The sequence below is a fragment of the Hypomesus transpacificus genome, unplaced genomic scaffold, assembly GCF_021917145.1.
Source record: "Hypomesus transpacificus isolate Combined female unplaced genomic scaffold, fHypTra1 scaffold_27, whole genome shotgun sequence".
Classification (NCBI taxonomy): domain Eukaryota; kingdom Metazoa; phylum Chordata; class Actinopteri; order Osmeriformes; family Osmeridae; genus Hypomesus; species Hypomesus transpacificus.
In genome coordinates, this window is record NW_025813796.1 from 1,051,911 (window position 1) to 1,075,399 (window position 23,489).

The following is a 23,489-nucleotide window of genomic DNA, read 5'->3' on the forward strand; positions in this document are numbered from 1 at the left end:
GGGGTGGGCCTCAGTCTCCGTCCTCTCCGTCGGCACCGTCCCCGGCTTTCCGATCCGGGCCCGTCTCTCTTCAGGCTGAGACGGAAGCCCGAGCTCACCTCGGTGACACCATTCTGCTGCGTGATTGCTAGCTAATGCGGCTATCAGTCAGCCCCGGAGTCCCCGCGGGGTTCTGCTGACGGACTGCTGTGTGTCTGTCGGTCTCTCTGCCTCTCACGGTTCAGGCCTCGCGGTTCTGGCTGGCCACGTGGATACACACCAGTCAGCAAGACATTGAACCTGCCAACAGTCATTTGCTGAGATGAAGCTGCTCGGTGTGGGGTGGCTCCGGTACAGAGTGTATTCCTAGTACAGAGAAAGAGGAGATTGGGAATAGAGAAGTAGAGTTGATGTAGTGTGACTGTGTGTGTATTGTTTGTCCTAATAACCATCATCTTGTAATGTGTTTGTCAGAGTTTCTCCGTCACAGAGCGGGAGTGTGTGTGTGTGTGTTTGAGGACTGTATACTGTATGTGTGTGTGTGTGTGTGTGCATGATACGGCCTGTTAAGAGTCCCTGTGCTGCAACTCAGGCAATGAACTGGGAGGAGAGCCAGCAGCTGTGTGCGTGTGTGAGCGTGTGTGTGTGCGTGTGCGCGGGTGCGGGTGCGTGTGTGGCGGGGACTGACTTGAGCACCATGGACTCCTCCAGTTGTCTTTCTGAATCTTCCTCTGTGAACGGAGAACAGTCTGGAAGGCTACCTCTTCATAGACGGGCTGACCTGTCTAGTTTAATTCAGTTCCTGGCAGGGCTCCAGACACACGGGTATCACCCCGCAGCACACACACTGATCCAATTAGGACGACTGAACATCGTCCAGCCAGCCACGAGAACAGGAGATGGTTCTCCTGAGGTGCATGTTAAGCTGGGAGATGAGCCGTTATGAAACGCTGCCATTATGAAATAGTGCTCTCCTTACCTAAATGAGTGCCGTGCCACTGTGGAGAGACAACTGTTCCAGGGGACATTCTGGGTCTTGCTGGATGGGTGCGGTAGTCCTTGAAGACAGCACGATAAACGTTTCTCTGCCGGTGAAGGGTTGTTTAAGACGGATTTCATTCTCACCTATGAAAATGTAGCTACTCCTGACATTGAACTTGAGTTCTTGAAAACACTGTGTGTTGAATATTTCCCTTCTTTTCTTTTTCAGGTGCTCACCAAGCCATTGTGAACACGGTGGGAAATGTACACAGTCTTGGAGTACGTTCCACTGCAACTGCTCCCACACAGGCTACAGTGGAGCAACTTGTCACAGCTGTGAGTCCTGAGCCCGCATTAGCCATTTTTACCCAGGGTCACCCCCCCCCTCGCCCTCACACACAACGTGCACACCCTCCATCGCACGCACATTCTTAACCGCACACGCGTGCACCCTCACGCATACAGAGAAAAGGGGATGTGTGGGGCACAGTCCCTTCACAACAACTTAGCTAAACCGATTTTACCGTGGAGAGTATTGTTTTCGTTCCTCATGCATGCACAGAACAGCCGACTGTTGTGTTCCAAGGTCAAACTCTTGTCTGCGAGGCAGCCATAGCCTGGCTCCCGGAGACTCACGCAAAGCCTGGCCATTGATAAGGATTAGCGAGAGAGACTTTAATGATCCGAGAGGCTTCTGTGAGTCCACTGTCATTAGAGATTGGGGGCTCACGTGAAACTAAGCACTTGTCAGTCAAACATAATCGCTTCACCGTTTAACACTTTCACACTTGAGTTGCAGAGTGGACGAGACCGAGAGAGGACTAACTGCGATTTTTTACGCATAATTAGATTTCAAGTAAGAGGCGGATAAATGAATGGAAGTGTTTGTAGGTGCGGGAAATAAAAGAGATTTGCAAGATGGGGGTTGTGTGACTAAACTGCTAAGATTGGGACAAGAATGATGGGTGGCAAAGTTGCATCTGATCTATGCCAGGTCAGAGTGCTAAAAACGAAAGATTGAGCAAGGAGATGTCTGAATGAGTAACAACGGTTACCTAGCTACTATCTGTTTTTTTTTTTCTTCTTCTTCTTAATGATGCCATTATCGTCGGGGTATTCATTATTCATTTGAGAGGCAGCCACAAGCTGCCACAGAAGGGAGGATTCAAAATAGTATACAGAAGGAAACTGCACCTGGGTAGACAATGCCTGTATCCCTCAGGGAAAACGCCTAGTTTTTAATCCAGCATGCAGATTTTTCTTTTCCTCCATCCTTTTGAAAAATGATGGTGCACATCAATAATGTAGCTCTGGGCCTCGATAGAATTCAAGTACTGACAGTATAGTGGGAAGGCCAAGACAAAAAGCTTAACTGCCTAGTCCGCGTTCGTGTCCCTGTATGACACAGCCCCCTCAATCCTACAAATCAAAGTTTGTTTTCTTTGCCCTCCTGTGATGGTTGTCAGTTCAGCTGTCTAAGATTTATATTCAGTCATTATCCACAAATGCTGTGTAGCCTACACCATTCGGTAGAACTTGCGGTCAGCCCTTCTCAACCAAAATATTGAATGGAAAAAGAGATTCTATTCAGTATTGCTGTCAGGGGACTGTCAAGAGAAGATTTAACAACACTTGAGGCGGGGTATGACAAGATATCTGACAGCAAAGAACGATACATGCTCAAGGCTAAAAACACCTAGCGCAATCAACTTGACTCCCCATATTTGTTGACATTGTAAACCAGAGAGTGCCTTATTCACATGAAAGAAGCTGTGTAGCTTGTGTGATTTGCACCATGTTGTAATTCAAGACTCGCCGCGATGTTCTCCAAGTGGCCGATGCGCGATAAGAATCACGAGTCGTTAATGCATGTGAGCTGGTGCAATTTGAAGACGCTCTCATCCCCCCAATCAAGTCCAACTCAAACCACAGGAATCTCTCTGAATCCACGGACACCCACAGGAGGGGGTCGCAACTAGATCCCTGAACCGTACGCCACAACAAACCCACTGAGTTCACCGATCCCTGTCGAAAGCTCTTACATTTATGCTAATCTGCCCGGTTTTACAGCCCTCATCATGGAGTTGTTTTGTTCTTGTTTCCCCCCCCCCCCCCCCCCCCCATTCCAAAGCCATCTACGAGCGGTCCTGCGAGGCGTACAAACACAGGGGGAACACATCTGGGCTGTTCTACATCGATGTGGACGGAAGCGGCCCCATCAAACCACAGCTCATCTACTGCAACATGACGGGTAAAACCATAGACCCCACTGGGAGTAGTATTTCACCTGCATGCATTGCATAATCAAGCCCCTTCTGTCCTCCGGCGGCGCAATCCCACAATGCCTCCTGGCCCCCTCCCACACTACAGTGATGTCCCTGCCAAGGGTTCAACCGCAGTGCCACTGCTTCACCGATAATTTGGCATATGGCTCGTATTGCCCGATGGTGTGTGTGTGTGTGCTAGCTATCATAGCTTCCCCGCACCCCCCCCGCCCTCTCCTCAGAATTAAGCGCCTCATTGTGGGTAGTTGATGATGACTCTGTCTGCCTGTTGGTGGCAGACATCCCATAATATCTGACAGCCCCCACGTCTGCGATAGGCTGGCAGACGCCTTTATCGGAATCATCTCGTCCTGTCGCCATCCCCCCTCTGTCTCCCCACATCATTTCCATAATTATGTATAATGAACCCCGGGTTTCCCTCCTGTCTTCTCCTACAGATAAGACGTGGATGGTGATCCAGCATAATAACACAGAGCTTACCAAATTAAAACCGTCCTCCGGGAGAAATCAGCATTTAGCCCATTTTAACTATTCGGCCGATGCGGAGCAGCTTGGGGCTGTAATTACCCAGGCGGAGCACTGCGAGCAGGAACTGTCCTACCACTGCAGAAAGTCACGCCTCTTAAACACACCAGGTAAGCCCTTTTTATTAAGAGTATCGATCCCTCTCTTTTTCTAGAAAGGTCAGTCTGATTTAAAAAAAGGCTGCTGGTTGGGATGGGAGTGCAGAGATTCGCGAGCCGGGCTTAAGCAGACATCGCAAATTGATTATCCCGCTCATTGTCACCAATTCATTTAGGTTCGGTTTTATTTACGATAATGTATGGAAAATCGACTTGGGGGTTGCGTTTAGTGGGGCGGCTGGTTTATTTCCCTTTGTTGTGTGTCGTCGGCGTGTGCGTTTGTTTCTATTTGAGGGGTCGTCAACCTTGTAATAGCTTGTTTAGACACAGACCGAGCGAAGGCCCAGTTTCACAGTGTAATTGCTGTTCATTAGCTGTCTAGTTGGAGCAAGGCCTAATATCAGAAAGACAAAACAATGTCAAACCTACATAAATAATGGCAGAAAATGTCCAATGCAGAATACTGTCATATGCGAGGGTGCCGTGCCGGTTTGGTGTTTAAACCCTGGCACACAGCTGTTAGACAGAGGAGATCAGAGGTGATGGATTTCGAGAAAGAGAGAGAGGGAGAGAGGGAGAGAGGGAGAGAGGGAGGGAGGGAGGGAGGGAGGGAGGGAGGGAGGGAGGGAGGGAGGGAGGGAGGGAGGGAGGGAGGGAGGGAGGGAGGGAGGGAGGGAGGAAGGGAGGGAGGGAGGGAGGGAGGGAGGGAGGGAAGGAGGGAGAGGGAGAGAGGGAGAGGGAGAGGGGGAGAGGGAGAGACAGAGAGAGAGAGATCGATAAGAATTTTGACAACATGTTGTATTTGGGAGGCTCCTTATGGTGTGTACAGTGTACAGTGTACTCTTTGTGTACTTGTGTGTGTGTGTCCAGATGGGGCCCCTTTCAGCTGGTGGGTGGGCCAATCAGGAGACCCTCAGACGTATTGGGGCGGAGCCGTGCCAGGGAGCCAGCAATGTGCCTGTGGCCTGCAGGAAAACTGCGTTGACCCCAACCACTACTGCAACTGCGATGCCGACCGCAAGGAGTGGTACCGTCCCTTTAAATCCGCACACACCTTCAAATATCCTAGCCTTGTGGACGCAGGCTATGGAGCGAAACAAGGCGGCGATAACTCAAGGAAGAAACCATGAAGCGAGCCCCAAGGGGCTAATCTTCTGCAACTTCCTGTACATTTAGCATCTCCGTCCTGTTGTGGCACACCCTGAAACGCAGGTCGAAAGGCCAGCTTTCTCTTCCCCAGCTGAAACTATTTAATGTCCAGACATGGGGAGGACACTAAAATATCAGTCGAGCCAAGCAGTGTCAAGGGACAAGTTCTCTCTCTGTATCTTACTGTGCTCGTCCGGAGCCATGTTGGATCCAATTCCAAAGATGCTGTAAAACACATCTATTCCGGTCCCCCTCTCAGTTTGAAATGATTTTTCAAAAGACACAACACCTGCACGGCCAGCCTCTGTATTTATAGGCTGTGTTTTCCGGCCAGCAGTGCTTCAACAGGTGATGGTAAACACCATCTGGATATATGCGTTCATTTAAAACCCAGTTATCCCGTGTTTGTATTTGTATGCTTGATTCCCAGGTCCTATAAAGAGAAAGTCAAAGTGGTGATGGAATTGGATTATTGCATTTCTTTCCGGAGGTTGTCTGGTCTCCTTCTGTCGTTTCACTGTCAGCTTCCTGTCTTTGTTACCCCAGGGCCAATGACTCAGGCCTGCTCGCCCATAAGGAGCACCTGCCTGTGAGAGCCGTCGTGATTGGTGACACACAGAGACCTGGCTCTGAGGGAGCCTATCAAGTTGGTCCCTTGAGATGCCATGGCGACAGTAAGTACTGACTGTCCTCTCAGTACATGTTGGTGAATTCCATAGAATTATGATTCAATGACTGGCTGCTTGCTTTGGATATATCCTCAGATGATCTGCTTCTACAGCATGTTCACATCTGTACAAGCATTGTGACTGGTTTACTGCATAGATAGCCGACTTTTCCAGATTTGTGCTCGGTGAAATGCGGTATACTTTTCTCTCGTCACAATGGATACATGTGAATGTGTGACTGCTATGTGTAGATCTGTAGAGTGTGTTGGGTCCAATCTCCTCGGTAACCTCCAGATTAATCATGGTGATTATCCAAAGCCAGTCTTCTCCTCATGCTAATTCAAGGTTCTCATTTTGCCCGTCAGTCATATTTTAATTATGTACTCTAGTGATTATACAAAGGAACTAATTACGTATTCAAAAAACATTAGCTGGATGGTAGCATAAACAATGCTCTCTTTCATGTTTACTGGTTGATGGTCGTCGCTAATCAGGTAATAATATACTAATCAGTCTCAATATTATTATTATTATTTGTTATATATATAATTGCAGCCTCGCTTACCTGGAATGTATCCTTTCAGTAATTTGACATCAATTGCAATGTGTCGCTGAAATTATACATTTGTGATCTAATTAAGTGTGAGCGAGAGTCAGGTGGCTGAGCGGTTAGGGAATTGGTCTAGTAATCAGAAGGTCGCTGGTTCGATTCCTGGCCGTGCCAAATGACTTTGTGTCCTTGGGCAAGGCACTTCACCGTACTAGCCTCTGGGGGAATGTCCCTGTACTTACTGTAAGTCGCTCTGGATAAGAGCGTCTGCTCAATGACTAAATGTAATGTAAATGTAAGCGCGAGTGGACTTATTCGTGGTGAGTGTAAACCTCATTGGGGTGTCATGAATGAACCCTTTCTGTTCTGTTTCAGAGAGCTTCTGGAATGCTGCCTTTTTCAACAAGGAGACCTCTTACCTCCACTTCCCCACCTTCCACGGAGAGTTAAGTGCAGACATCTCCTTCATGTTCAAAACCACTGCCTCCTCCGGGGTGTTCCTGGAAAACTTTGGCATCAAAGACTTCATCCGGATTGAACTGAGCTGTAAGTGGAGGTTCTGTGCCAACTGCATTGCTCAAATCCTTATTGCATGATGCCATACTCAACACCATTTTGATATTATTTGGCTTCTCTTTGACAGCTTTATGGCCAAGATTGAATTTACAAGTGTTATAATCCTCTGAATTGTGTTATCATGGGCGAAATCCTCTAAATTGCCCCTCTGCTTCAGAGGACAGGGAAACACTTTTGAAAAACAACACAAATATTGCAGCACAGCCAAACCGCCATCATACTTTTTCTTTTCCCTCAGGGAAATTATCGCCGTGCCACAGTTGGAGCAATGCGCAGAATGCTGTGGATGATATACTTCTTTTTTTCGGTGACTTTGGTTCAGATACCACTGCATCGGTACGCCCTGGCATTTGACGTTTCCTGTGAATTAGAGACTGTCGCGGTGTTATTGTTTCGCCTGCCGCCTGCTCCCTCTGCAGATAATCCTCACCCCTGCCGTACACTGGCATTCCCTAAGGGCCTTTGTGGTGGTGGAGTTGGAATGGAACTACTAAATCTTATTTTTTCTTCTTCTCTCCATTGTTGTGTATTGTCTTTGCACATTTTCTGCGACATCTGTAGTGAAGCGTTAACTTCGTGAAAGTGGCACTGGATGTTATTGTCTCTGCAGACAATAGCCAGGGGTGATGGATTAGACTGATGTGAGAAGAAACTCAGTAGGCCGGAGGTCCATGTTCCTCTCTAAGAGCCTGACCTTCAAAACTTCACAGAACTCAATGAACCCTCCAGCATGGCAAACACCAGAACCAAATGACAGGGTGGGCACATACAAACGTGACCATTGTGAGGCATTTTGTGAAACCAGGGGCTCGGAAGGTTTTTTAATGACGTTTCTCTAAGGAGAATTACAATGATGGGGGAAGGGGGGGGGGGGGGGGGAGATGTTCACCGAAAGCTTCTGGTAATGAATTTGAATGTTTCCTCTCAAGCTTTGGTTAAGATCGTTCCCAGAGGTGATGCCGCAGTTTGCGTACTCGCTTGAATGAACTCTCCATACATTCACTCGTAATTAGTTGACGACATTATCGAACCGTGAAAGTGTTGCTTGCTATTTTTACCCCTCTCTGCACTTCCTGTCCCTCAAACAGGTCCCCTTGGTGAGATCTAGCAGGCTAGGCTATAGGAGCCAAGGGAACTGGGCTGGGAATACCAAAGAGGCGGGAACAGATGATCAGCATTTTTCAGCAAGTTGTTTTTCGCTGCCTTAGGAGTGTCTGATGACAGGGCATCTGCCCTGGCCCGCCCAAGTCCCATTCATTCCAAGTCATCAGATCAGTGCACAGTCTAGGTGTAGGAATCAAGAGGAGCTGCTCTTAAAGCCTATCTCAGAGTGCAATGCGTGTACTGCATGACTGCTATCCTCAATAAAAGTTTTCGTAAAAAAAAAAGTGCCACCGACCAGTATTTTTTTGCTGTATACTGTATTTTACGATGATAGATTTGGCAAGCCGGAACTCCGAGACAGTTTCGTCTTCGGCATGGACACCTCAAAATTTTTCGTAATTGAGTAAAGTTTGTGTAGGAAATTGAAAGCTTCATAATCAGCTGATCAATCAACAGTGAGCTCCCACCTGGGAGGGGAGATGTTTTGGAGCCCCAAGCTGCAGGGACAGGTTCTGCAACGTGTCATTCTGGCCCTGTGGGAGAGCACTTCACAGACACGCCTGAAGCAATCAAGTGACTGGTCTCTTCAGGGTACAGCTATTTTCCAGATGTCCCAGCCTATGGTTTCGTTGACTATCCGCCAATCCTCTGTGGGCGTTAGCGTCAAACTCTCCACCGGTGGAACATCACCTGACCGCCGAAAATCCCAAATGCAAACTGTGTGCACGTGTGTGTGTGACACGTCTCTCCCTCTAACCCACAGCATCATCCGAGGTGGTGTTCTCGTTCGACGTGGGCAACGGGCCGCTGGAGGTGCGGGTGGAGACGAGCGCCCCGCTGAACGACGACAGGTGGCACGCGGTGCGAGCCGAGCGGAACGTGAAGGAGGCGTCGCTGCGCGTCGACGCCTCCCCCGCCTCCACGCAGAAAGCCCCGGCCGACGGGCACATCCATCTCCAGCTCAACAGCCAATTATTCGTGGGTAAGGAAGAGAGCGCCGGTGCTTATTAGAGCCGGGGCGAGGGTCAACGCAGGACATGAGGCTGCCGTCAGTTCTTTGGCCCTAATCTGGTGTCCCAGCCACATGGCCCTCCCCCCTGAGAACAGGCCCTGAATGAATGTGCTCTCGGAGTGAGGGCACCTGGAGATTCTCTTGTTTGCCTCGACCCGGCCCACAGTCCAGAGTAATTTAGAGAAAGGCATCCTCTTGTTGGCTTGGCAAAAAGACAAAGACTCCCTCGCCTCGTCTAGGTCATTTCCGATGCTTTTGTGAATATTTTTGCAGTTTTCTTTCTATTTTTGCAGTTCATGGACTCATAAATAAGCACATCGAGCTGCAATTCTCATATGAAATGTGTTCTATAAATAAAGTCTTATTATTATAGTCTTATAAATAGAAGGTGGACAAGGGTTTCTCTGTCTTCCCCTACAGGGAGATGAGGTAATGACATCTTAGGACTATGCTGCTTCCCCGCTGTTGGCATAGTGCCATCATCGGCGGTTTTCTATAGAACATGCAGGTGCTGAGTGGACTGTTTCTGAACACTAAGCGATAATCAGTTTCAATAAATAACCGCCACTCAGAACATGATGGGTTGGATCAGGTGATTCACTGTGTGTGTGTGCTTGTGTGTCCGTGTGCATTGTTGTGTGTACAGTAGGGTGTTGTTGTTGTGTGTGCGCATGTGTGTGTGTGTGTGTGTGGGGGGGGGGGGGGTCTGTGTGTAAACTTGCACATTGATATGCATTTTCTTGCTTGCATGGTAAGTATGTTGACTTGTGTCAGACAGCTGAGATTGGACATTCTTTATCCTAAAACGAATGCATAAATCACATAGCGCACAAATGCCTGTGAAATGGGCTGAACGCTGATAAATCTTATCAATACCTTTAAGCTGTTCCTCACTGTTTTCACCTCAATCTACATCCCGTGTGAAAATAAGCAAACACAAGCAGTTTCACTGTATTGTATAAGGTTATATCTAGAAGCAAATATTGCAGAATGCCAGCTATTATCTAGAGACCCCCATTTTCAGAAATACAGTCTAATCCTTGGTCAGATGTAGAAACAGGGTACTCAAATGAATATTGATTTAGCACAGTTTTTAGCATGTGTTCCCCCTCCTGCATTGCCTGTGTGCATTGATCAAACTTTTTTATGGACATTAGACTGCAGATGCCAGCTTATATCTGCTATTCATGTGAAGCTAATGACAGCATCTGCATGATGTGCGGTGATAATGATGCATAGTGATTTACATTTTAATTTGTAAACCACACCATGGTTTATAATGTCTGTTGTGTACAGCCTGTCTTCTGGCTACATGCTGTGCATAATGTTATCCAACATATGGTCATGCTTGCTTATATAAGACGACATTCAGGAGAATGGAATACATTCTGACTGGCTTGCTTTGATGTTGGTTTTGATCCGTACGGCACAATGGCTTTGAGATCGTAGTATTTGATGTGCCATCAAAGGTTTCTTTCCATTTTTATGAGTGAAAGCTGTCTTTAATGTGGAGGACTTGCTGTGGATGGTATTTGACTTGACATTATGCTAGTGGTTGTTCTCACTCCTAATACTGTACATTTTGATTTCCTGGAGGAAAAACAATATTTCTCCTCCTTGGTTTTGGTTGGTTGGTCCTTGGTGCTTGTCCACAAGGACACGCCTGGTTTCCCAGTCACAGCTCACCGAAAGCAAGAGCCGTCTCTGATGCGCAATTACCCAAAGATGATTACATCCCATAGGACTGTGAGGCTACTCGATTTTCCCTCTATTTAATGGCCCGGGCATCACTCTCCTTCAACAAGGAACTCAAAACATATCTCCTTCCAGTGGATGCAGGTTAGGAAAGTTTCGACTGTTGTGTTGGTCCTCTGCAGTGCTGTGGGCTTTCACGTCTGACTAAAAGCATATTGAGCAGGGCCTGGCAGGCAGGGAGCCTCATTGATTTGGAAGCCGTGGCTGAACCTGGAGAACAATCTGAACAGCCAAGGCTGAGGTATGGGAGCGAGCCAGAAGAAAAAGGAGTGGAGGAAGAGAGAAAGGAAGGTTAGCATCGTGTTCTGCTGCTGGCAGGCAGGCAGGCAGGCAGACAGACGCCTGATAAAACTCAGCTCCCCCTGAATGTGTTTTGCCGCCCACAACTTTGTTTTCATCGTCTCGTCGCTCTAAAGCGCCTTTTGTAATCTCGCGGCGTGTTGACAAAAGTTATGCTCTCGGGTGCGCAGAAGAGGCACATGAATCTGCCTGTATTGCACCTCCGCCCCGTCACATGAATGAGCCAACAATGGATGGTGGGGCAGTATGAAAAGAGACAGGACGGAGAGAAAGCGCTGAAGGAGAAACCTCTGTGTGTTTCTTTTGTGTCGGCAGGAGGCACAGCCTCCAGACAGAAGGGTTTCCTGGGCTGTCTCCGCTCGCTGCAGCTCAACGGCAAGACCCTGGACCTGGAGGAGCGGGCTAAGATCACACCCGGGGTGAGGCCTGGTTGCCCGGGACACTGCAGCAGCTATGGAGCCCTGTGCCAAAATGGCGGACGCTGCGTGGAGAAGTACAACGGCTTCATCTGCGACTGTGGCCAGTCTGCCTACACAGGACCCTTTTGTCAGAAAGGTACGGAAACATGGAGCTGGTTCATCAAGGTCTACTGCTAGAGCTGGTTCTCAACTGGTCTAACCTCAGGATTCCCATTTGTCGTTGTTCATTAAGTCACGATGATTTAATTTCCGAACAATTATAGTTTCTTTCCCCAAACCAATTTGTATAGTAATCCACAATGTCAGCAGGTAATGTTCCTGTGCGCTGCAGTTTTGATTGACACTTTGACATTTGTGTTCTAGAATGCGGGCGGCACGGTGTGAGCCTACACACCTTTTTAAAATAAAAACGCACCATTGGAGGTTTGGTAACTTATCAAAATAAAAGTTTGACTTTTTGACGGAGCCAAAACACCAGCTCACCTTAGGGTCTGGACCCACCAGTTGAGAAACATGCTGCTAGATGATCAGTTTAGAACATGAACCCATTATTTTATGTGGTAACTGTTGATTCATTGAGTAGACTCGGGGTATCATGGTGTTCACAATTCACAACAATGCACAGTTAATCATTTAAAATAACCTAGAGGTAATTGTGTCACTGAACACAGAACATTCATATGCTGATCGTCACCCGGTTTAAATTGAGAGGGCCAATTGGAGAGGAGCAGTACCAGTGCTATCATCCAATAAGAGCCACATGTAAGTGTAATCTAAGTGGGATCGTTTCCACTGAAATTCTCAGGATTTTTATTTTACATCAACTCGACAGATGTATTTCATGATCATTTCAAATTACTCAGATATGGGACCTTTTAACGTGCGGGCTTTGCAAAGGATGACCGTGTCAGAAGATCAGGCATCTATATCGTCCGGAGAACCTTTTAAACTTGCTTCAAACGCACCCACCAGAAGTACTTCCCAGCTGTGAACTACATCAATGGCTTGAATCCAGAGTGTTTGCTCAAGAGCTTTGATGCGTGTGAGTCATCTTAGGAGGAGGTTGACGATGTGATGCAGGGAGGAACACATGCCTTTATTAATGAACTATTATGCTTACATTTCCCCTGGAATTATCACTTACTTAGCAGCACAGTGTGCATAGCCTGCAAGATGCTACCTGGAAACTAAAGAAGGCTTAATTATAAGGATCCACACCTTGCAGAGTACCTTTTCTTCAGCTGGTTTAATCAGCTGGTTTAATCAGCTGGTTTAATCAGCTGGTTTAATCAGCTGGTTTAATCAGCTGGTTTAATCAGCTAGTTTAATGCAGCTATTAATGGACTAACAGGGTTGATAATACTGAAAAAAAAATTGAGGAAGTTTGCGTGTAAAGTCAGAAACTATGGGCATACACTTGAACCATACTACTTGAGATGACACAACTATTGAATGTATGGACAGTAATTTGATTTAATGTTTAAAATAAATACTATTATAGGATATGTATGGGAAATCAGGGATTTCTTATGTACTACAGTAATTTAATCAGTAGATCAGCTAATTCCTTTTTATCGGGTCAAGTGTGTGTGTGTGTTCCCACTTTGACCTGTGTTGCGTTCCGATGACAGTCATGGGTCTGTGATTAAATTTCCACCTGATTGTAGAACAAACACCTGCTAGTTATATGTTTTATTAGTTTTCCTCTTTCTACCATCAATTCTATGCATTGACGTTCATGCCTCAGAGAGACTTTGCTAGTATCGCCGTGTGTTTGAACTGGTCATTTTCACGTCAAACTGTTTGATCAACTCTCTCTCCAATCTGTCCAACACTTAGAAACCCAAACCCTAAACCGCGCCCTTCTAGTGTAGCTAGACAGAGGCTTTCTCCCTCTGAGGTAACCCAACAGCAACACCCCTTCCCTCTGTTGTCCTCCTTCCAGAGGTGTCGGCTGTCTTCAAGCCCCAAACCTCGGTCACGTACACCTTCAAGGAGCCGTACGAGCTGAACCGGAACGCCAGCGGCCTGCCCTCCTCCATCTTCTCCGACCTGACCCTGGTGGGGGAGAACATCACCCTGAGCTTCAGCACCACGCAGACCCCTGCCCTGCTCCTCTACGTCAGCTCCTACTACAAGGAGTACCTGGCCGTCCTTCTCAACAGGAACGGTGAGACTGCAGGCGGTGGCCGCCGACTGCGAGGCTCCACGGCAGGCCTTCGTGCCTGACGCTTCAAGCGCATTATGCAGCGCCACACACACGCACACTCACACATACGACTTCTCTAGCTTTGGCGGATTCATTTGGATTAATCGGGAGTCTCTAAGTCCCCCTAGACTCCACTCTGTCAGACCCCACTGCGTCTTGTTCACGCAGAGTCAATTATTCGGCAGCGTCTCAGCTTTTAGGGACTTAGATCTCAGGAAGGCTTTAAGTAATGCTGAAGATTCTTAATCTTAATTCTCAATGTGACAAATAGTCTATATTATGAGAATATTAAATATGAATCAAGTGTCTGTATAATGAGCTGATGTGTGAAGTACTATTGTATATCGTATATACAGTACAGTAAATACTCTTTCATTCACTTTTGATCTAGATATAACAACTATAAGTGTATGTTATAGTTGGACCACAGTATAATGATAAGTACAGCTAGTTAATATTCAGCTCTGGAAAAGAATTAAGAGACCACTGCACCTTTTTCTTTCCTTTTTAAAAACATTGAGAAGGTCAATTATGATTATGAACAGAAGGGTAAACATATAAGAGGCCACTGCAAATTTTACCCTTCTGTTCCTCACTCAAAATTGTCCTTGTCAACTTTTTTTTAAGGAAAGAAAAAGGTGCAATGGTCTCTTCATTTTTTTCCAGAGCTGTATGTATCTGGAATGTGCAACTAAAAGAGTGTTTCTAAAAGATCCGGTGTACTGTGAGTGCATGGTGCCAACAAAGTGATCCATGTATTTCACTGTACTGTAGTTCTCTTCCCTGGATCTCCAATTAAAGCTAAGAGACAGCTTTCTTCTCAACCCTAGACGGACAAATTGACTCGTCGCTTCTCGCGCTGCTGTCTTCATGGTAGACTCCATCCCTCCATGTCAAACACAGAGCCGAGATTTGTCTCAGAGCCCACATTGGTTTAAAGAAGTCGAGGTGGAGTCGACAGTGCTGTTCTCTTCTTTCCTGTTTTTGTTTTTCTCCCCAACCCATTTCTATGGAAACCCCAAAGGGTAGCATTAAAAAACAAACATTAGGCATCTTAATCTATGTTTTTTTATGTTCGAATGCACAGTAAGTTGTTTTAATGCCGTGTTTATGGCTTTAGATCACAGGTAGAATACATGAATAGCATTCATAGCATCATTTCAATCTTAATAGAAGCTATCTATCTACAGATACTACAGATATCCGGAGGTAATATCACACTTTTAATCAGCAATGTTGTTTCTATTTATTCTGTGGCCCAGAATGGGGGATCAAGATAACTGAAGTGAACCATTCAAACAATTTGCAATGTCATCCCCCCCCCTTCAGAGCTGCCGTGCCTTTGTGTTAACGGATAGTTGTTGTATTATTGCCTCAAAAAAAGTGTTCTGACATTGCGGGAAAAGACATCTCAAGTCAGCATTTTGTGGCCGGTTGATAAAACACACAGCCTTAGTCATAGCATGATTTTTAAAGATCCATTGTCCCATTCATCTGACTGCTCAGTCCCCCCATCCCAGGCCAGCCAGACATCAGCAGTGGCTTTATCAAAGCCCTGCTGATACTTAACGCCCTGCAAATCATGAAAATGAATTTGATTTAGTGGATCTGTAACCGATAGGGAATTTCATATTAATCCTCTTAACCGAAGGCTTTGTAGGCTTATTAATTCTGTAACTCCCGTTTTATACATTCAGATTTGCTTTGAAAGGCGTAAACAATCTTTTCCAGGATAAACAGTGCAACGCAGCAGGCGGGAGTTTTTTGTCTGCGCACACTCATCGAGGGCTTCTCTCCCTGTCCCTGAAGGTTACCTGGATGTGAAGTATAAACTGCAGATGAACAAAGATGCTGAGGTGATGAGGACTAACGTGAGGAACCTGGCCAACGGACAGCTCCACAGAGTGTCCATACGGAGACTCTCCGAGGCTGTCACCGTGCAGGTAACATCTCATCCATAACCACAGCAAGTCTGCAGTCAGCGTCTTTTGTCAAACACGTTCCAGAAGGACCCAATCCGTGCCTAAATCCGGAGAGGCCAGGCTCAGCTCCGCGAGCTTCCAGGCTCCTTTAAATTTGCGTGTGCTTTTGCCATCTCCGTAGCGACAAAAGATGAACTGCTGTTGGCGAGAGTACTTATATCATCAACACAGCAGTATGAGTTTGACTTCAAATATTGTTTGACAAAGTTCATGTTTTGCCTTTACCAATACCTCTGTGTCTGCCAGGTTCCCTGGGGAGAGCCAATGGCCTTTTGCCACTGCCACAGCAGGTGTCGACTTCACACTGCTTCGCCACGCTGTCTTTCTTTGTCAGAATGCACCCATCCCAACTGTCAGCCATTGTCTGTTGGCATTCACTATGCACACTCGCTATTCCCAGACAACATTGATGATTCTGAAGAGGAACAGAGGAAGAAAAGGAATAAGATAGCAGAGGAGCATGAAATCAATAAAAGTTTAAGAGAAGTCTTCCTCTGGGGTGAAATTGGACTTTGACAGACGGTACTAGGATTGAGTGTGCAGAATTATAACCGTCTGACATCTTTTCAGCCAATTCTCCTCACTCGACTTGTTAACTCTGGTTGAAGTGTGTGCGATCTTATCCAGAGTATAGGATCTACATCGTTTGTTCCTCCTCCATTCGCAAGGGCTGACTCGACCAAACACTCTAGTCTACATGCTTCTCTGTACAAATGGCTTATTTGGGTATTTACTGGTCTGAGGCAAAGTACATGTATGTGTGTGCATTTGTGTTTGTGTGTTGGTGTAGCAGAGGGAGAGGGGGCTTCCGGAAGGATCAACAGTTGATTGCCCTTTATTGAGTATTTGAAGTTACTTTAGCAGGAAACCTGCCACCCTGAGAAAACCCTTTTGTATACAACGTACTGGAGGTGCTACTGAATTTGTTGTTCATTTAATCTCCCCTCCATATTCCTCCTGTAAGCCTACTTAAATAATGGCCAGGATTTACATTCATTTCTACAGCCGCCTCGCAATAAGGAGATTGCTGAAACTGTAGGGGAAGTCGAGATGGGGGGAGAGAAAAGAAGAAAAAAAAAACATCAATTAGTTTAAGCTCTGGTCCTAATCACAATTTGAAAATGTGATTCAAAAGAAAATCTGTCCAGTCTCCAGCACGCTTCTTTCCCTTTATAATTGAATGGCAACGACTCAACAGCAAAAGCAATGATGTGTTTAGAGCGCTCTGAAGAGCAAGTTTAATTAAAGCGCTCTCCACGGAAGAATACATACTCGATAATTTGACACGTCAACGTGTCCGAGTCTTTTTTCTCTCTCTCTCTCTGTAAACCCTCAATAATTCACAGACCCATTTTGCTTTTCTCAGATTGACGAGCATGCGAGAGAGGACTTCAATCTCACATCTGATGTGGAATTCAACGCTCTCCAGTCGGTTGTTATGGGTAAAGTGTCTGGTGAGTAAGGCTACATTAGTGGCGGAGAAGGCCAGCCTAGTTTGTAAAAGACTGATTTGAATAAAAGGGTAGAGAGGCTTGGTTTTACCTGACAGTGACATTTTCAAGAGCTTTTTCTGATTGCTCTAACAAACGGCTTTCACGCCAATTGAAAATATTATTCAAATTAAGAATAAGAACTATTCACCTCTGCTGTGCAATGGCCCCATTAGTAATCATTTTGTATTACTCTATGTTCTAGAAACGTCGTTTGAAGGAAGTCCTGGAGAAAGAGAATGCAATTCTTGCCATTGTTTGTTCAGTCAGGCAATTTCAACTGAACATGGCATGTTATCATCACCAGTGTCTGTCTGTTTACTTAAATTCAGAATATTATTGGCTTTATGTATAATACATAGTCTGCCTTGCTGAAGAAATAAGCCACTCCATGCGGGTAATGCTAATGTCTGTGCTAGCGTTGGACCTCTGCTTTCAGTAATAAAAAGTAATTGAAAGGAGCAGGAACAGACAGTTCATAGCTTACGGTCACAACATTCCAATACAAACTAACGAGACCAACGTTTGCACGGTGTCACTTTCAAATCCATGTTTGTGTCTGTACAACAAACAAAGTCCCTCGTATAGGAATGCACTCCGGATTCATAAAATGTTGCCAACGACACAACCATATCATGGTACGTTCATTGAGTAATTTGGCTCCGGCATGATTTATTCATGCCTTCTCTGGACTCCCATTTGTTAAAAATCGGAATAATCCGGAAGGTTTAATGACATGTGGGAGTGAAGGGGGTAGTGGCTGGGGGCGGGCGGCTCTGCGAGTGGCGTGGCCCTGCCCTGTGCCAGTGTATCGGGCTTGACCTGACCCGTGTTAGCGCGTGACCGAGCATCCCCCCTCTGCCCACTCAGCGGCGCGAGTGTCATATCAGGATCAAAGAGGCAGCATGAAAGTGGATTCAGTGTCATTCCCAGCCAGGCCTGTCATCGATCACGCTAACAAATGGACCTGTAATGAATGTAGAGCCTGAGACTCTGAGAAAGAGAGAGGGAAGGAGAGAGAAGGAGGAGGAGAGAGAGAGAGAGAGAGAGAGAGAGAGAGAGAGAGAGAGAGAGAGAGAGAGAGAGAGAGAGAGAGAGAGGAGGAGAGAGAGAGAGAGAGAGAGAGAGAGAGAGAGAGAGAGAGAGAGAGAGAGAGAGAGAGAGAGGGAAAGAGAGAGAGAGAAGGAGAAGGAGAAGGAGAGAGAGAGAGAGACCGTATGGAAGACAGGGAGCGTATAAAAATAAATAAAAAAACATGAGTAAAAAGCCTGCTGGTACAGCATAACCTTCTCAGTAGCAGTGGGATTCAATGCCAGAGGATGGGATGGCCTTTTGAAAGCAGAAATCATCAACATGCAGATTCGCTCCATTAAAGTAACAGGCAGTAGGTGTCTCATGAGGGCCAGTGAAGCAGATGCCCAGTAAATCACTCCTAATATCCCCGATACCTCAAGCAGCACCAGTGACAGGCTTAGTGGGGTCTTTCTTTACTGCTTTGTACCTATTGTGATGAGCTGCTGCGGAGGAATGCTCAGCGCTGAATCAATGTGGGAGTGCAGGTCACATGACTTGCTCGAGCCTATAGGCAGATCTCAACAGGGATCAATGTCAATCTGATGTCTTCTCCTCAGGCCTGTTCAGGTTTTTGTCAATTCAAAACCGCTTCTATCTTTCCTCTCTCGTTGACATTTTTTGTCCCCCTCCATCCTTACGTCCACCCCATCTGTCTGATGGTCTTCCCAGAGTCGGGTGAGCTCGATCCCGAGATCTCCAGGCTTGGGGCCCTGGGTTTCAGCGGCTGCCTGTCTGTGGTCCGGTTCAACTCCATCGCGCCCCTGAAGGCAGCCCTACTGTACCCCGACACCAGCCCCGTCATCGTCACAGGACCCTTGTCAGAGTCCAGCTGCGGCTCCTCCTCGCCGTCCAATCCTTACGCGGCAGAGACCACGCATTCCCTGGCAGGTAAAAGAGGGGGGCGCATGCCTATCTGTGATTGGCTGGGTTACATATTTTTTGCCGGTCTCCACGGTGACACGCTGGGAGTGCTGTCTGTCGGGAAACTCGCATGCTTCTCCTTATCTTCGGTACGGCTTGAAAGGTGGCCGGGTTTTTTTTCCGGGAGGCTCCTTCTCGAACTTTACCAAGGGCTCATTTAATACGTACACCATCTTCCTTGTTCATTAAACTAGAATCAAAGTGATTACAATGTGGCAGATGAGTTAATGAATTTGAATGAGAGACGGGGGGGGGGGGGTCATTTGCATAATCACTCCTTTGTGGTCGTTATCCTGCGGTTCATGCCGTTTTGGGTAGTTTGACGATGTTCTGGCGTGTTTTAAATGGGCCCTGTCCTGACTGTTTCTGATGCTACTGTCGCTGTCTTCTTTTCCCTCTCTTTCTCTGTCTCTCTGCTCTCTGTCTTTCTGCTATAGACCACTTTGGTACTGTTGGTACTGGGGAGCCTATAGTCAATGCAATCAAGAGTGACTCTGCTTTGATTGGAGGTAACAGCAATGTGTTCATTATAAATATGTGTGAATGCATTTGCATATATTACGACTGTGTGAAGCATGAGGCCATAACAGATAATAAGTATTGTGTCAGGCATGTAGAAAAAGCATTCTCTATATTATAAAGAACTAGAGTATGTTTTTTATTAAATCATTCAGCTTTTAAAGGGGCTCTGCCACCGATTCATAATCATGACTAACGTATTTGAATTGATAAGAAAAATGTTATTTCATAGTCCTTCTTAAACTGTCTAACTCGGTAAAAATGCACAAAGGACACCAAAACTAATTAAACGTTTAAAGAAATTATTTGCTGATTAGGGAACTTTTTACAGCTATCTTCAAATACTTGGCCATTTTAAAACCACTGTAATGTAGCATTAAATTGAGTCTAGCAGTGTTCTGGCACTCCAATTATACATGTCTTTTCCTCTCAATAGTGGAATGTGTCAGTGTACCAAGGACAGTGCGTATTATTCATGTGAAAGTCTGCAACATTTATGAGAATTGAACTGAAATTCCTCTTTTTATGGTATGCAGATATAGAACAAGTCTGTTAAATGCACTTTACAGTTAGATTATTAAGACAATCAGAGAGCTTTGAAAATAAATGAAAGTCCTAAAAGTGAGAGATTGGCAAGCATATTTCTGAGTAATTATGTGAACCCTAGACAAATTCCAAGGTGCACATTTTTGGTATGAGAAAAATAAAATCATTAAGGTGTCTGAAAAACAGCAGTGTCTGTTGTGTGCATAAGATTACAGTTTTCGGGTTGAATATCAAACGATATGACTCGAGCATGGTGTGGGTGGCATGCAGTATGTATGCTTTATCGTTTTTACTTGCTAGGCAAGTCAGTTGCTGGTCAGACAATATAACTCAGGGTCGAAAGGGGATTCGAAATACCTGAAGCACCGCTATTGTCTGCTTAGAATTATAACAGCATATTCATTGTCTGTTCACCATTGTTTATTTGCAGGTGTTATTGCCGTTGTGATATTTGTCATCCTGTCAGCCCTGGCACTACTAGCAAGGTTCCTCTACCGGCGGAAAGAGACATTTCAGAGTCAGCCACCAAAAGGAGTCAAGCCTGACGACAGTCCAGAGTTCCCTTTCAACAGCGAGGCCAACTCACAAAATGTACTGAGTGAAAACCAAAAGGAGTATTTTATATAAGGCATCCCCCCCCCCCCCCCCCAAGACCTTTAAATGATGGTCTGACCCGGGGAAGATGAGTAGGGACTGAAATGCCTTGCCAAGCCTAGAGACATTAACATTCACAGTGCATTACACACACAGGCCCCTCGAGCGACTGGCGACAGAAGCCGAACAAGATGTGAAGACAAAACACATTATTTTGTCCCGTTCTTCAGTTTTTTTCCCCTCTTGTACATATGTTCTCGATATCACAATGAAAAAAGTGTTGATGGACATTTAACGGTGTTGATAACTTTGTTGAAGAGACACTTTGACAATGTTATTTAAATGATTTCGAAATTCTTCAATTCTTTTCAAATGTAACTGTCACATTTTGTCTTTATAACTATTGACTACTAGTCCTTTCCAGTGGTATTGAAATATATCCTTGTTTGTATCTGGTGGTTATGAAGATTCCAATACAATACATGTTCCAATGAAACGAATGATTGAGTTGAAAGTATTTTTGGTATTAAGGTGTTTTGCTTTCATGAGAGTTGAGAAGTCTGAACCATGCTTTCTCCCTTTCTTTTGACTGTGTGTCAACAAAGACACACCGCGTTGTTTTTTAGTACTTGACCCGCATCATGTCAAACCAGTTGACCAAATGATATCATATTTCCAAATACATGTGATTATTATAGGACAACCGCATTGTAGTTGCACTGACTTAACATGTACAGTACTTATGTAAAAACAAAAACTTCAGTATGTTTTCTTTTCAGGACTTTCCTCAGCAAGAAGTACACGTAATTTTCTGTGCTTTCTGTGCATTATTCTGGACAAAAAAATGAAAATAAAAGTTTTGCCATAAATACATTAACTTTTTTTATTTTCTTACACTTCTCACCTTCTGCAGGTAGACAACTTTTCACTTTTCCCTGAAAAGCTTTGAAAAGAAAAAAAAACACAGGATTGATTGTCACAATCTTCTTCGCTGCACAGTACTGTTTGCTTTTTTTGAAATGCTAATCCTTGTTAAAATAGTGTCTGTGGCTGGCAGGTAGGCAGTGATTCATGGGAAGCTGAAGGATAATCAGGGAAAGCTAATCTGAAGCATGCTGACAGGGACGACAAATATCTGATGACATCTTATCCACCATTTTATTGCTGGAAACACCAAGCTTGTCTCAATTCTGCTTACTCTACGGCAGAAGCACAGAATGGAATAGTGAAGAGACAGGCAGTTGTTGTTTCTAACACAAACTGGTACTTTCTAGAGTATGGGACCTTTGAATCACAGATGTTGTTTGTAAGCCTTTCAGACGGATTGTTCATATTTTCTGTCCTTTTATCACATTTTGATTTGACAGTTAGACACACCTGCTTAATACCCAAGACAGAACTTAAACCCCTGAACTCTCTGCCTAGCTAGAGAGAAGCCAGTTAAAGTACAAGAAGGCCCCCCTGGTTTACAGTATATTACTACAAATACAATTCTTGATAGAAAGACGTTTTGAAATAACTACGGAATTCTGACATAACTTATGTTGTCTGAAATAACTCAACACAGACCTTGAAATCATATTGTTTACTGCGTAGGTTGTACTTTTGTCAGTTTAAATTAATATTGGCACGGTAACTGAGGAGTGAACAAAGGTACTCGCGAATTGTTGGAGCCATTGTGCTTTCATGAGAACTCAACCCCAAATATTTTGTATTTTGAGAGGAGCATATCCAATGTCGTAATTGGCCAAAAGTATTCTTTTTGGACTAAAGACTGAAGATTGATTGACAAGAGGGCCACTTAAATATGAATTGATGCGACCTGTACTGTATTAATGTTACAATAATGTAATGATGCTTTGGTGATTGATAGGGATGTCAGTGAGTAGAATTACTCACCATGGATCCTGTAGTGTAGGATGTCAAACTGTTCAGTTTTCTAAATGATCGAGGTTGTTTGATTTAAAAGTCAGTCTGCTTTTTACAAAGAGAAGACTGTCCATTTTCAATGACTGACACCTCCAAACTAGTACCAACAAATTCATCTGACATGTAAAGTATATATTTCCATTGCTTTGAAAAATGTTAGCAGGTGTTTCCTTGTGAAATGAGAATCGACTGGCGCGGGGCTGGGCTGAGACTTGTTTGTGTTGATGTTTCTATTGATTGATCCTAACACTTGAGCAGCCGATCTGACTGAATTATAAGCCCCTGGGACCGTTTTGTGAACAACTGTCAAAGTTTTCCACCTGATTCCATCCTAAAAATGCTCCTCAGAGGTCAGAATGTGGGCTGTCTACTGGGCCGTACCTGAATTTGCTCCAAGCATGCATCGCTTTGTCATGGCAACATGCATTTGGCCAACCAAAGATCATACAAAGTTCATGGTACCAGTTATGTCCAGATTTGCTTTCATTCTTCTACTACGTATTCTGCTACAGTTAACTCCCCACCCCCACCCCCCATTGTGATCTGCTAGGCGTCGTTACACCTTGTCTTTAATATTTTATCCCTCACTTGCCACGCAGAGGTCAGATAGGGGTCATGCACTGCACATTGTGTACTGCATTCGATTCATTGAGTGCAGCACTCTCTCCCCCGTGCCACCTATTGTATATGTAGCTGCTCATTAAAGTGAAAGTACCATTCACCACATGGAAGAAACGTTTCATACTCTTTCACACAAGATCTCTCTGACATAAGCTTCCAACTGGAGGCTCAAGCTGTTCGAGAGATTTCAGTGGCGGCTCTGC

General features: G+C 45.3%; 1 protein-coding gene across 4 annotated transcripts in view; it reads left to right on the forward strand.

Moving 5' to 3' along the window:
* The window catches only part of cntnap3 (contactin associated protein family member 3), a 54,607-nt gene extending 33,007 nt beyond the window's left edge, over positions 1–21,600 (forward strand). The window contains exons 11-24 of one of the 4 annotated variants that reach the window (XM_047014970.1): positions 1,190–1,296; positions 3,092–3,211; positions 3,683–3,880; positions 4,739–4,895; positions 5,564–5,691; positions 6,611–6,781; positions 8,679–8,897; positions 11,298–11,537; positions 13,347–13,571; positions 15,420–15,553; positions 16,959–17,046; positions 18,826–19,044; positions 19,515–19,586; positions 20,573–21,600. In XM_047014970.1, the coding sequence (XP_046870926.1) occupies positions 1,190–1,296; positions 3,092–3,211; positions 3,683–3,880; positions 4,739–4,895; positions 5,564–5,691; positions 6,611–6,781; positions 8,679–8,897; positions 11,298–11,537; positions 13,347–13,571; positions 15,420–15,553; positions 16,959–17,046; positions 18,826–19,044; positions 19,515–19,586; positions 20,573–20,769 (2,275 nt within the window). In that variant the 3' untranslated portion in view covers positions 20,770–21,600. The remainder of the gene's footprint in view (positions 1–1,189; positions 1,297–3,091; positions 3,212–3,682; positions 3,881–4,738; positions 4,896–5,563; positions 5,692–6,610; positions 6,782–8,678; positions 8,898–11,297; positions 11,538–13,346; positions 13,572–15,419; positions 15,554–16,958; positions 17,047–18,825; positions 19,045–19,514; positions 19,587–20,572) is intronic. The other 3 variants (XM_047014972.1, XM_047014974.1, XM_047014973.1) reach the window with 3 other exon arrangements.
* The last annotated feature ends 1,889 nt before the right edge of the window (positions 21,601–23,489 follow it).